Source organism: Gymnoscopelus braueri (genome assembly GCF_963280865.1).
Source record: "Gymnoscopelus braueri genome assembly, contig: SUPER_24_unloc_1, whole genome shotgun sequence".
In the NCBI taxonomy this organism is placed as follows: domain Eukaryota; kingdom Metazoa; phylum Chordata; class Actinopteri; order Myctophiformes; family Myctophidae; genus Gymnoscopelus; species Gymnoscopelus braueri.
Genome location: NW_027660989.1, coordinates 47866 through 62500, shown reverse-complemented (window position 1 = coordinate 62500; position 14635 = coordinate 47866). Strand labels below are relative to the sequence as shown.

The window sequence follows — 14635 nt, the reverse complement described above, 5'->3', positions numbered from 1 at the left end:
CTCCATTGGAGCCCCTTTGATGTCATAGCAACATGCAAGCAGAGTTCACCATAAGTTCAGCTGTGGCCTAATCAACACACCTGTGCTTGAAAAAATGGTGAGGAAATGCTGAAGCGTGATTGCACTTTAGCTAACCAGACTATCCCTCTCCCGGCACCGCTAAGGCTTCATCCAGCCTGACGGTGTCTGTTGAAGATCATAGACTCTTGCCTTCTGCCATGAACCGAGCCCCTGTTTCACTAAAACTAAGATCAGTGGTTCACAAAGCATTTATCAATAGAGAAATGTGATATCTCCTCTGTACCAAAACTAGTGAAAGTAGCCGATCTACAAGCTCACAAAGCGTTGCTATCCAAAAGGTTGTGAGCTTGTGGATCGGCTATTTTCACAAGGAAATAGGGTATACATTGAAAATAACTACTCTCAAAAAGGCATTTCATGTTATCTTAAAAAAATTGCATATGCATTAATTAGCACTAGTCCATACCCGGTCGACGCATCAGTGGGGGGATATGCGCACATGATCTGGCAACCCGGGAGGCAGTTCGTCCCATAGCTCGCGGGGCCATCCCACAGCTGGGCAGACCCGTAACCATGGCGACATTCTTTTACACAAAAACGCTAATAAACAGCTGAAATTTGGTGAAATCGAAAAACAGGCTTCGCTGTTCCATGCACATGGTAATGGTCAATGGCTGTGTGCAAATTCAGATCAATTGCTCCAGCCACTGAGGAGAACCGGCAGAACAAATGTTGGTCTCACCACTACAGACAGACAGACGTTTCTCAAATTATAGGAGGATGGTCATGTTCTGTGCAATGCCCCCCCCCTCACCCACTGTAAGATAGAGTTCTACTTTGGTTCACAGAATAATGAACATCACCATGGCTCATCTACAAGAATGTTGTCGGAGTTCTGTTCAAGCCATTTATTGTTCCGTTCTTTTAATGAAGCCAAGCCTCTACGATATCCATGTCCACAGACAGGAGTCGAACACTCAACCTTCGAACTCACAGGCTGTCACACTAGTGATTCAGCTATGGCTTCATGGTGTCTGTTGAAGATCATCGACTCTTGCCTTCTGCCATGAACGGAGCCCCTGTATCACTAACACTAAGATCAGTGGTTCACAAAGCATTCACCAATAGAGAAATGCGATGTCACCTCGGTACCAAAACTAGTGAAAGTAGCCGATCTATAAGCTCACAAAGCGTTGCAATCCAAAAAGTTGTGAAATTGTAGATCGGCTATTTTAGCCTGGCTCGTGGCTCCCTCTAGTGTTGTTTCTACAGAATTGCTGGTTGGGTGGTAAAAACGAGCGCGCCTTCTCCAATTTCCCTGGTTCTCCAATCTCCCTGTAACACATATAAGGCGTGCATGCGGCGCATACTAGACCACTACACCACTGCTGTTTACATATCTTCTAGTAATTGTGGCAGTGTCATGGTGCCCTTCACTGTGGAGGTGCTGCTAGACAAGGTAACTGACCCCTTAGTGCAGTCTTAACAAGGTGATTGACATCAGCTGGAGGGGCCAGTCTGAAACAGGAAACATGGGCTGCAGTCCATTTTAGTCCAGAAAGAACTAACATTCTGTACGATGATGTCACAGTCGGCAGAATCATGTTCAAAATATCAAAATACTGACAAAACAAACAAACAAAACACACCAACATCATGCTTAGTAAGTTCTCAACTTCATTAGAATAGGATGGGTGCCCTGTAAGTGCAATATACTATGAAGTTGATTGTTAAGTTTGATTTAATGCTTAAAGGTAGGTAAGCGATTTATTTGGTTAGAATTAGTGTTAAATAGCTCTATATTCTGATCGTACTCATTGCTTTAGAGTGTTTGTTCAGTAAAAGGAGTCTCCCATGTCTCTAGCTCTTTATTAAACAGAAAATGAATTTTCAGTGCTCTCTCCTGATTGGCTTACATTTTGTCATCTCCTGAAAATGTACTATATTCTATTTACTAAAGAGCTGGAGAGACCCCTGTGACCGAACAAACGCTCTGTAGCAATGATTAGCCTACTATCAGAATAGTACTTTAATAACCTTTAAAAAGAAAAAAAGAATATCACTTACCCTATCTTTAACATGTACCTGTTCAAGTTGCTGCTGTCTTCCAGTGCAATGTGAGCTTTTGCGATTGTTATGGATATGCTATGTTGTAGAGTGAAGAAGGAATTATTACTTACCTTTTTAATATAATTGCATGTGGTAGTGTTTTAGGCAGATTTGGGGAGGTAACCTGGGGAATGGTATGGGCCAGCCAGGTAATAGGTACCCACCAGTATAAGGGAGTCAGTGTATGTAAGGGGATATGAATGGGATATTGTGCATGGTGTTAAATACATTGTATAAAAGGGAGCAACATTTTAACTTCATCGTTGAAGGTCGCCACTGGTCCCCATCGCTCAGGCATTCTCACAAACACCTTTTCTTTATCTACAAATCAAATAAAAAATCAATAGTTGTTCACAATAGAAACATTTAGGGGGGATAGTAGGGGGCCACTTTGACACAGGTAATCCATCATTCTCTGTTCCAGAAAACAACAAAAGTCCACCACACTTTGACTGTACTACGGTATACACCAGTTCAGCTGTTCACTAAAATTAGGGCCATTAATCTTTAATCCAGTGGACTTTTAATCAATGCAATGTGGTTGTTGTTATTATTATTGTTATTGGTATTATTATATCTTTTTTTTAATTATTATTATTATTATATGTTGTGTTTCAGCTGGTTGAAGAGAAACTTGTTACATTTGTGAAGGAAGAGCTGAAGAGGTTCCAGAGTGTTCTGATGACAGGTTACCCAGAATGCTTAGAGAGTCAGAGGAAGTTGATAGACAGTGAGGAGGAGCATAGGAGGTGCTTCAGAGAGGGAGCTCTGAAGACCACACTGCACCTCCTGAGGAGTGAGAAACAGGAGGCGCTGGCTGACACCCTGGAGAGCAGTAAGAACATTTTTATTTACAGCTTGAACAAAATGGAGAGCAGTAAGAAAGTCTTTATTTACAGCTTTAACATTATGGAGAGGACAAAGTATGGCAATATGATATATTTAAACAACTCTGTAGTAAATACAGACATTTCTCTAAGGAGAGCTCTACCTTTCCTAGAAACAATTCATATAGATTAGGCTACAAAACTACTAGCTTGTAACTTGTTATTGCTGAGGGAATTCCTACAAAATGTTATGACACATAGACACAGACACTCGCTGACAGCACACATGCTATTACCCTGTCATGCATTTATGTGGGCAGTGTAATTAACGTATCAGAAATGTAGTGTTTTTAAGACTTAGTTGGTGTCTTGGTGATCACTCCGGGACATGTCACACAACTCAATGACCGATTAGTATTTAAATAATGGGGAAGCCATGAATTGTAATTAAATACTGCTAATAATAGACTGGGCAAAACCTATAACAATTAGATAAAAGGGTGTACCAAACTTTTCTCAGTTGATTCTTATGTGTTTTTTCCCGTAGAATCGATTTCTGTCGTGCACATTTTTGTATTGTGCATAATTAATTAGATCATTAGCATATTTGCCACATGGGCGAAAAAAAACAGGGAAAACCCTATAACAATTCGATAAAAGGGTTTACCAAACTTTTCTCTGTTGATTATTAAGTGTTTTTTCCTGTAGAATCCATTTCTGCCATGTACATTTTTGTATTGTGCATAATTAATTAGATAATTAGCATATTTGACACATGGGCGGAAATAACAGGGCAAACCCTATAGCAATTTGATAAAAGGGTTTACCAAGCCTTTCTCAGTTGATCCTAATGCATTTTTCCTGTAGAATTCATTTCTGCAATATACATTTTTGTATTGTGAATAATTAGCCTATTTGACACATGGGCGGATATAGTTGTACAATACATTTGTGTGGATAATTTGGCAATAGGCAGACAGAATTATGTGTTTAGGCCACAGAACATTTACACTTGATAAAAATATCTTATTTGTATATAAAATGAAGTTTTTAGATTAGATTTGCAGAGCAAATATGCAAACTAGGCAATGAAGTGTATTATATATTACGACTTAAAGCAAACACATTTGTGAGATTATAGTTACGCATAACAGACAGATCAACTGACAAGTCTTATAAAAAGTCATCTGAGTAATCACTCTCTCTGTCTGATGTATCTGGATCAATACTGGGTACAAAATCACTGTCACTCTCTGATGAGGAAGAAGGCATTTCTGAAGCAGATGTAAGATCATGTTCAGTGGATGTAGCATCTTTCGTTTTCCGCCTCTTTTTAGCAGGTTGACTCTTTGGTTTCTTTCTTTGACTTTCCGGTCTCTCATCATCACTCTCATCATCAGCTTCCTCTCCACACTTTGATTTCCTGGGAGGTTTTCTGCTCAGGCTTGGTGGAAACTGTTTGCAGGTGAACCAAACTGGGACAAGACCATTGTCTGTCTCTTGCCAATCATTGTTATCTGGTGTGGGATAAAAAATATCTTGCTCAGTACACTGTCTCCAGATGTATGTTTGTAAGTTAGATCTCTTCAGATGTTCCAGTGAGCTATTTTTGTAAGGAAGAAGACCCAAACTTGATTTGATCCTCTGTTGCTCATACATTCTGACTTGTGTTTCCACATAGTCTTCTCTCTCTTTTCCTGGATACATGACTGTCTGCATGAAGATGAGCATTTTCTCAACCTGAAATGAGACCGGAAGAATTCCTAATGAAGTCAGCAGGGTGAACTTGCTCTGTGTCACCATTTTCTTGAGTGGTTTGACTTTTCCTACTTTGTAGGGATACGAGGTTGTATCACACCCTGTAACACTATGAAAGGCAGGCAAAACCTCACATACTTCCTTCCCATAAGCTTTACAAACTTTGCTGATGTCCACATATCGCTCTCTGTCAATTTTCATGAACCATTTCTCAGCAGGATCACCTTTGCTAAAGGCATACACTAGCAAAACAAATATATCAGTATCTGCAGCAACAACCACTACAGGTCTGTCATATAACGATGCATGCCGAACAACTCTTGTATCTGCTTCATGGTGGTTGCATTGCTCTAAGAGCATAACTTCTTCATAATCAGATGTGATTGACCAAGCATTGTTGGATTCTGTAAAGACTAGTGGGATGTCAAACTTCAGGATGTCACTCTTGCAGTAATTAGCAAGGAAGTTAATCAGTTCTATCTTGTTTTCACTACTATATAGAAATGTAGTCCAGTTTTAGCCCTGTGGCATATATTGTGGCCTTTCTAACAAATAAATAAAGCCACTGTTGGTCGGGGTGGTGTTCCAGTCTATTGTTATACTCGCGTCTCTTCTTGTTTACAAACAGTCAATCATCACGGAGATCCGAAAGTTGCATCAAACAAAATATTTATTAGCTGACGGTCACTCCGTTGCATAAACATAAACTTTGATTATTTTAAAACAAAAAAGAGCCTGCGCGGTCAACAAACTGTGACGCTTCCCCGTCTCACATTACTTCCCTGTCAGGGTGTCACCCATTCCTTATCACCCTTCTCACCCAGGTGGCCTGCACCCACAAATCATTTAATTAGGGAGTAGCCCTCAATTCGAACCATTCCAAATTCATAGAATTAATAACCCAAAAAATATGCAATTCATGTAGCAGGTAATAAATAAGAATATCAGAATAATAACTCTGAATAATAATCAGAATAAACACAATTCAGATAAAATAGAAAATGGCTCTAACAGCATAGATTGCCCCTTTTCAGTTATCACAACCTTCCTTCCTGCTTGGCCCCTTCTCTTTTGTGTCAAGTCTTTGATTCTGTGTTCCCCATAGGTATCCATGACTATCACTAGTTTTGTTGGATTCAACAGCTTTGGTGGCATGCAAAATCGAAGCAGACTATCAGCATATTCCCCCCATGTCTTCTTTGGGGAAACGGACTGAACAGCATTACCCACTCTGCCCTGATGGGTGCTTGTTCAGTAACTGCCCCAGCCTCCGTGATCATATGGTTCCGTAGCATTGCTTTTGATCCTTGCCTCAGATCTTTATCTTCTATGGAAAGGGCTAATGGTACAGAGGTCAAAGGATATGAGTGAGCTTCCCTTGCACTGGTAGATTTGCCCACTAGACTGCCAAATGCCTGCTTTCCTCTTTCAGTATGTTAATTACTCTTGGTGCTTTCTTTGTTTTTTCTAATCCAGTTTTTATTTTAGGATTCTGTATTGATTTGAAGAAGCTAACACGATCTGCCCCTGTTCTTTTCAGCCTCTCCTCTATGAATTTCATCAGCAACGTCTCTCCTGTCTCTGTTGATTCCAACAAGCCTTTCACAACTTCTTCCTTTATGGCTTGGCCAGTATTGAAGTGCCTTGCCAAACCTGGTGCAAATGGATCCATGTACTTGGACATCTGGTCAACCAGGGCCTTGACTTGTTTTTCATGTTCTTTTTTAGCACCTTGTGTCATTTCCATGTGTTTTGAACTAGTCAGTATGCTTAAGTTTTCTTTCAGTGCTCTCCTCACTTTGGCCATCAGATGACTGGTTTTGATGAAGGCATCTTCTGCTTTGAGGGATGTACTGAATCCTCCTTGCATGGGACCACCCCTGACTTTGACCTCTCTGTTCACACTGGCAGGGAGCCAGACACACACACACACACACACAAACACACACACACACACACACACACACACACACACACACACACACACACACACACACACACACACACACACGCACACATTGCACACATTGCACAAAGTAATTCACAGAGCTCATAAATTTATAGTATACTACATTAGAATAATTACTCATTTCCATAATTGCTCTGTAAACTCATCTAAAAACTCCATGTTATGAACAAATATGTTACATTTAATCAAATGTAAATATTTTGTGGGCTGATGACATAATTCTGTCTGCCTGCTGCCAAATTATCCATAAAACAATTTCCGCCCATGTGTCAAATATGCTAATTATCTAATTAAATATGCACAATACAAAAATGTATATTGCAGAAATGGATTCTACAGGAAAACATACACAAGGATCAACTGAGAAAGGTTTGGTAAACCCTTTTATCAAATCGTAGTATTTGCCCTGTTATTTCAGCCCATGTGTCAAATATGCTAATTGTTTAATTAAGTATGCACAATACAAAAATTTACATGGCAGAAATTGATTCTACAGGAAGAAACACACAAGAATCAACTGAGAAAAGTTTGGTAAACCCTTTTATGAAATTGTTATAGGGTTTTCCCTGTTATTTTCGCCCATGTGGCAAATATGCTAATTATCTAATTAATTATGCACGATACAAAAATGTACACGGCAGAAATGGATTCTACGGGAAAAAAACATTTTAGAATCTACTGAGAAAAGTTTGGTACACCCTTTTATTGAATTGTTATAGGTTTTGCCCAGTCTATAATGATAATAAACTTTATTTGTGGAGCACCTTTCATGACATAAAATGCAGCCCAAAGTGCTTTACATAAAAAGATAAAGAAAGAAAAATAACACAATATTAAACAAGATTAAAAACACAATCAAAAACATGATTGTGTTGATTGCATGATTGTGATATATATATATATATATATATATATATATATATATATATGTATATATGTTAGGCCTGTCCCCGACTAAGGATTTGTTTAGTCGACTCTAATTGGCGACTAATTCGACTGGCAGTCGACAAATTAAAAAAAAAAATATATATATATATTTTTTTTTGGGCCAAAATACATTTTATTTCAAAGGGTCAAGTCTACACAGTTTGTTTTGTCTCCAGCAGAGTTTCTAGTGTCTCTATCTCTCTCTGGAAGAGGTTGCACATGAACTCTGCAGCCGCACTGAGGCGCTCCAACACAAACAATACCAATACAAAGACGAGGAATAAGAAGAATAAAGTGGAAGTTACGTGTGGTTGCAGGTGTAGACTTGGCAAAAAAACAATTTAAAACATTTTTTTTTTTTTTCCCGACTAGAGTCGACTAAGAGACACTTAGTCGACTCGGACCCCCCGCGACTAACCAGTCGACTTAGTCGAGGTCAGGCCTAATATATGTATATATATATATATATATATATATGTATATATATATATATATATATATATATATATATATATATATATATATACAGGTGTGCCTTGGCACAAAAAAGGTTGGGAAACACTGGTCTAAGCTAATGCTAAGTATTATTATTATTGGTGTTTTCCTTTATTTTTCTTTATTTTTTAGTAACCCTTGCTGCTGTCAGTCAACGACAACTGAAGTCTAATCTCAGGAAGAAGTGTGAGTGTTTAGATGAGTGGATTGCAAAAGAGGGAAAGCAAAAAACACCTCTGAATCAGATCTTCACAGAGCTCTACATCACAGAGGGAGGGAGTGGAGAGGTGAATAAAGAACATGAGGTCAGGCAGATTGAAACAGCATCCAATAAACCAGCTAGACCAGAAAATATAATAAAATCTGAAGACATCTTTAAACCTTTACCTGGTACACATGAACCTGTCAGAACAGTGATGACGAAGGGAGTGGCTGGCATTGGTAAAACAGTCCTAACTCAGAAGTGCGCTCTGGACTGGGCAAAAGACAAAGCCAACCAGAACATCCACTTCATGTTTCCATTAGCTTTCCGAGAGCTGAATTTGGTGAAGAAGAATTACAGCTTGGTGGGACTTCTTCATCATTTTTTTGGTGGAAACAAGGAAGCAGACATCTCCAGCTTAAAGGGGTCCCAAGTTGCGTTCATCTTGGATGGATTAGATGAGTTTCGGATTCCTCTAGACTTCAAGAACAATGAAATATTGACTGATGTCACAAAACCAACTTCAGTGGACGTGCTGCTGACAAATCTCATCAAAGGGAACCTGCTTCCCTCTGCTCACATCTGGATAACCTCACGACCTGCAGCAGCCGATCAGATCCCTTCTGATTATGTTGACAAGGTGACAGAGGTGAGGGGGTTCACTGATCCCCAGAAGGAGGAGTACTTCATGAAGAGATTCAGTGATGAAAACCAGGCCATGGAATTCATCTCACACATCAAGACATCACGGAGCCTCCACATCATGTGTCACATTCCAGTGTTCTGTTGGATCACTGCTGCAGTTCTGGAGGACATTTTGAGAACAGAGGAGACAGGACTGCTGCCGAAGACCCTGACTGCGATGTACCTCCACTTCATGGTGGTTCAGTCCAAACAGAAGAATGTCAAGTATCATGGCGGTGCTCAGGCAAATTCGGACAGGAATAGTGAGGCCATTCTGTCTTTGGGAAAATTGGCTTTTGAACAGCTGGAGAAAGGTAACTTGATCTTCTATGAAGCAGACCTGAAAGAGTGTGGCATTGATATCAGAGATGCCTCAGTGTACTCAGGAGTGTTCACGCAAGTCTTTAAAGAGGAGTGTAGGTTGTACGAAGACAAGGTGTTCTGCTTTGTTCATCTGAGTGTTCAGGAATTTCTCGCTGCTCTTTATGTCTTTCACTCCTTCGTCAACACCGGTGTCAACGTACTATCAGAACAACAAAAAACCTCCAAGTGGTCCAAGCTGTTTGGAGACAAACCTAAGTTAGATGACCTCTACCAGAGTGCTGTACACAAGGCCTTACAGAGTCCAAATGGACACCTGGACTTGTTCCTTCGTTTCCTGCTGGGCCTCTCAGTGGACACTAACCAGACACTCCTGCGAAGACTGCTGAAACAGACAGGAAATACGTTCCCAACCAATCATAAAACAGTCAACTACATCAAGGAGAAGATCAGAGACAATCCCTCTCCAGAGAAAAGCATCAATCTGTTCCACTGTCTGAATGAGCTGAATGATCATTCTTTAGAGGAGGACATCCAACAGTACCTGATGTCAGGAAGTCTCTCCACAGACAAGCTCTCTCCTGCTCAGTGGTCAGCTCTGGTCTTCATGTTGCTGTCATCAGAAAATGAGCTGGACATGTTTGACCTGAAGAAATACTGTGCTTCAGAGGAGGCTCTTCTGAGGCTGCTACCAGTGCTCAAGGCCTCCAACAGAGCTATGTAGGTGCACTGATAACATGACACATTTAATGTATGATCTGATATTTACACACACACACACACACACACACACACACACACACACACACACACACACACACACACACACACACACACACACACACACACACACTGTCAATGTTCTCTCTCCATCACGGTGAAATAACACGGATTACAAGTCCGTAAATACACAATATTTTCGAGCTGCGTTCGCTTCCCGCGTTCGCGCGTCTTACTTGTTTTACAGAAAATAATATACAAAACATATTGTCACCAATATTTCTTTAGGCTGAGTGGCTGTAACCTTTCAGAGGGATGCTGTAAGGAGTTGTCATCCGTTCTCAGCTCCAACAGTAGTCTGAGAGAGTTGGATCTAAGTAACAATGACATACACGATTCAGGAGTAGCTCTGCTCTCTGCTGGACTGGGGAGTCCAGACTGTATACTGGAAACTCTGAGGTAAGTATTCCTGAAACTTTGTTTAACAGTTGACTATTTAAAAATAAGCATTTGAAGTTTATTTTGAGAAGTAGACATTTTGTTTTAACAGATACAATAACTTTCTATATTCAATGCAAGAAAATGTGTAAAACTTTTCACTCTGCACCTGCGTGTGCGTTTATGCGCGTGCATGTGTGTGTGTGTGTGTGTGTGTGTGTGTGTGTGTGTGTGTGTGTGTGTGTGTGTGTGTGTGTGCGCGTGTGCGTGTGTGCGCCTGTGCTTGTGTGTGTGTGTGTGTGTGTGTGTGTGTGTGTGTGTGTGTGTGTGTGTGTGTGTGTGTGTGTGTGTGTGTGTGTGTGTGTGCATTCGTGCGCATGTTTGTAGGTTGTCAGGTTGTCTGGTCACAGAGAAAGGCTTTTCTTCTCTGGCCTCAGCTCTGAAGTCAAACCCCTCCCACTTGAGAGTGTTGGACATGAGCTTTAATCATCCAGGAGACGTAGGCGTGGCCCAGTTGTCTGCTATTATGAAGGATCCACACAGTAGACTGGACACTCTTAGGTATTAGAGACTTGATCTGTGTGTGAATGTCCCCATCTCTTTGTGAATCTTTGATCTGAACTGGCCTTTAGGCTGTCATTACAGTAAAGACCTGATCCTGTAATATAAAACATTATCAAGATATGTTTGTCTCTCATGCTTATTATTTTCATTATAACTTAAAATGAGATATTTTTCCATAGGATAATGTTTACACCACTGAACTTATACAGCTGTGAGTTAATGAATAACTATAAAAGAACATCACAGCCACAGTATTTTTTGTTAGAAATGTCTCACAGTTGTGGTAGATCCATTCTTAATAAAAAATAATTAAATGTCCTTGCATGAAATAAGTTCCAACTTACAAATACATCACATTTCTTACAGGACCTAAATGTTTTAATTGAAGAGTAAGGAGTGTTAGTTATATTGAATTAAGCTATACTGAATTAACATTATTCCCCATATGTACAGTGTGTTGAGTACTACTGTATTTGTATTATTATTATTATTATTATTATTGTTATTATACTCTACTATACAGATTGGTCAATATAACATTTTGTTCACTGAAATAAGTTGCGGATAGATGTTTTAAGGGACGGATGAGTATGGATAGTGTACATCAAATATGTTGCCTACAAAACAAAACCAGGAAGTAAGCAAACCATACAACCACACAACTCATTGAGGCACAAATTTAGCAACCTTTTAATGCAGTAGGCCTATACTCAAATCACATCATGCCAGTGCACTGAACATTAGACAATATGAGCTTTCACCCATGGCCTTGATGTCACTTTGTCCCAATGTGATCTACTAGGTTTAGATTAGGGAATCATTTTGTCACTCATACTGTTATACTGTACTGTATTGTTTAATTGTGTAAATGCATTGAAATACATTGTTTCTATTAGAATGTGCAAGTCTGACTTTGTCTTTCCTCCACCCCCAGTGCCGACCATGGTGGAGAATGCAGGCTGAAACCAGGTCTGAGGAAGTGTAAGTGTGTATTATGTTTTATTCATGTAATCAAAGCAGCACACATCCAGCTATTTATATGAACAGCTCACACACAAAACAGCATGTGACATTCACTCATTCACATCCTACTTTGAATGAAGATGATAACCATAATGTTTAGGCTCATACAGTTAATACTATTGAGGCCCCTCAACATTTGATTCCAATTTGGGGTTGTTGAATTTTGTGTTTGTGATATTTCGTGTTTTATGTTTGTTTATAGTTTTTTACCCTAACAAAAACAAAGCCACATTTGTAATTAAAAGCCAGTTACAGGCAAACAGGGTGGAATATCAAAACACTTTTTGACACTCATTGTCACATTGTACCTAATTTAGTGTAGATTGGTAAATGGGGGGGTCATGTTTCTGCAACACTATTATTTGTCACATGTATGGCGCCCTCTGTGGGTCTAAGTGAAATAGCTTTTTCCGTTGCACTCTGTAGAGGCCCCTCAATATGTGATTCACGAGTGAAGTTGATCAGACGATGAATTAATGTAAAATAGGCCTTTCCCGTAAACTTGTGTAACAATCGCCCTTTTACTCTTAAGGGAAAATTATTAAAGGTAGGGTAAGTGATTTGCTTTGGTTAAAATAAGTGTTAACTAGCTCTATATTCTGATAGTACTCATTGCTATAGAGTGTTTGTTCAGTATTAGGAGTCTCCTTGTCTCTCCACCTCTTTATTAAACAGAAAATGCATTTTCGTTTCAGTTTCAGTTTCATTTCCAATTTTATCCAACCAGGACGGAGAACTCAATCAGGATACAGATTAAACAAGTGAAATTGGAAGTGATGACACTAAGAAATGAGCAGGCAAAATTGGAACTGGAACACTATACAAATTAAGCTTAAAAATGGGTACTTTCTCCTGATTGGCTGAGATTTTGACACCTACCGAAAAATGTATTTTCTGTTTATTAAAGAGCTGGAGAGACAGGGAGACATCTGTTACTGAAAAAACACTCTATAGCAATGATTACTATCAGAATATAGTATTTTAACCTTTTAACAAAATACTTTTTGTTTTAACCAAAAAATATCACTTACCCTACCTTTAACTAAAGGAAATTACAACAGGATCGGCAGGTTTTGAACTTAAATACTTTATATAATAAAGCCACAAAATAAATAATTGACAACTCAAATGGTACAACTCAAATAATACACCTCGGGTTTGTACTAGGTTTCTGTCCCTGTATCTCTTTCCCTCATAAAATAAATAAACAAGCAAACAAACAAATAAATCAAAACAAACAATAATCACTTTACACGCCCCTCCCAGCCCAAACAAATCCCACTGTCCTTTGTAACCCCGCGGATCACAAGTCACACATAAACAATAAACAGGCACGCACAGTGTTCAGATGTCCGTTACGCACGCACGCGGTTTGAGTAAGTAAACAAACAGTCCCCGCGACCGTCCTCTTCTTACCGCGCTCCCGCGACGCAAACGTCTCCTTAATCCAAACGAAAAGAAAAGTCTCTTCCGTGCACAGCGGCCCAAATAATAACTAAGTTTCGGGGTACCCCTATAATTTGTAATCCACAAAGAAATATGACGCTCGGTTTGGTCTCACCGGCCTCGGTTCCAATCCCGACCGGCGTCTCGATCCCAGAACCGCAGCGCTCGAGTCCCACAGCACGGCAGCAACGGCAGGTCCGCTGGGCTCGAATATTCTTCGTTGGTGGCTGCAGTTAACTATTATTATGTTTAAACTTGGTTACTTTAAACTGTGTAACTGGCGCCTCGGAGAACTCCGCTTTACATCCGTCCTCACTGGTACACGGTTTGTTTGATCTCCCCTCCCCCCGTGTCACATCCTCTATTAGTAAAGTCGGGTGGCACAAATCGTTCTGATCAGACCCATTACCCCTCACGTGAATAGGAAATGTTCATATCTCTCAGAGTGTCCAACATGTCACATATCAATCAGATATAATAACGTGCATAAGTACATCAGATGTTACATATCAAACAGATATAATAACACCCCTAGATCAAGCAGATAAATATAATAAATATAATGTGCATTTGTCACACTTGGAAGCCAAATTTAGCCTATTGGTGTGTAATATCAGAAATCAATATGATTCTTGCTTATCACATGCTCCAGCCTATATAGATAATATGTTGTGATTGTTGTGAGTACTGGACAAAACCTGTAGGAGTAGTAGCAAAAAGTGTGTTCTGAAGAAAATGTGAAATGGTGTAAGATGTAGACAGGTGAAAGGTCAGGCAGAAATGTAAGGTGGGGGGGCAGGGCCATCCGCTCTCTACATATATTATAACTCTATGAGTTGCGCTAGTGACGTGAGATCTATGTTTGAGTCTTTGGTCTGAATGGTTGTGGCTTTCCGCGAAATAACAGTGAATGACGCTTCAGTGAGCTCCATGCCCGTGCCTGTCTGCTCGTGCACTCATATTTATACATTTCCCCGCTTTCTCATTTGAACACTTGAAAATGACCAGGGAATCAGGTAGGGCTGTGAATCTTCTGCTATATCACGATTCCATTCCAATTCTTGGGGTCACAATTCAGATTTTTTTTCCCGATTCAAACCCGATTCAGCCCAGAACGTGACACTTCTCAAA

General features: G+C 39.8%; 1 protein-coding gene across 3 annotated transcripts in view; it reads left to right on the top strand.

The window, feature by feature from the left end:
• Window positions 1-14635, top strand: part of LOC308080976 (uncharacterized protein) — a 1029623-nt gene that overhangs the window by 1001112 nt on the left and 13876 nt on the right. For 2 of the 3 annotated variants that reach the window (XM_080457384.1, XM_080457383.1), the window contains 2 exons: window positions 10859-11032; window positions 11970-12016. In XM_080457384.1, coding sequence (XP_080313510.1) covers window positions 10859-11032; window positions 11970-12016 — 221 coding nt within the window. Of the gene's footprint in view, window positions 1-2748; window positions 2966-8238; window positions 10034-10321; window positions 10493-10858; window positions 11033-11969; window positions 12017-14635 lie in introns of all 3 variants that reach the window. The other variant, XM_080457385.1, reaches the window with a different exon arrangement.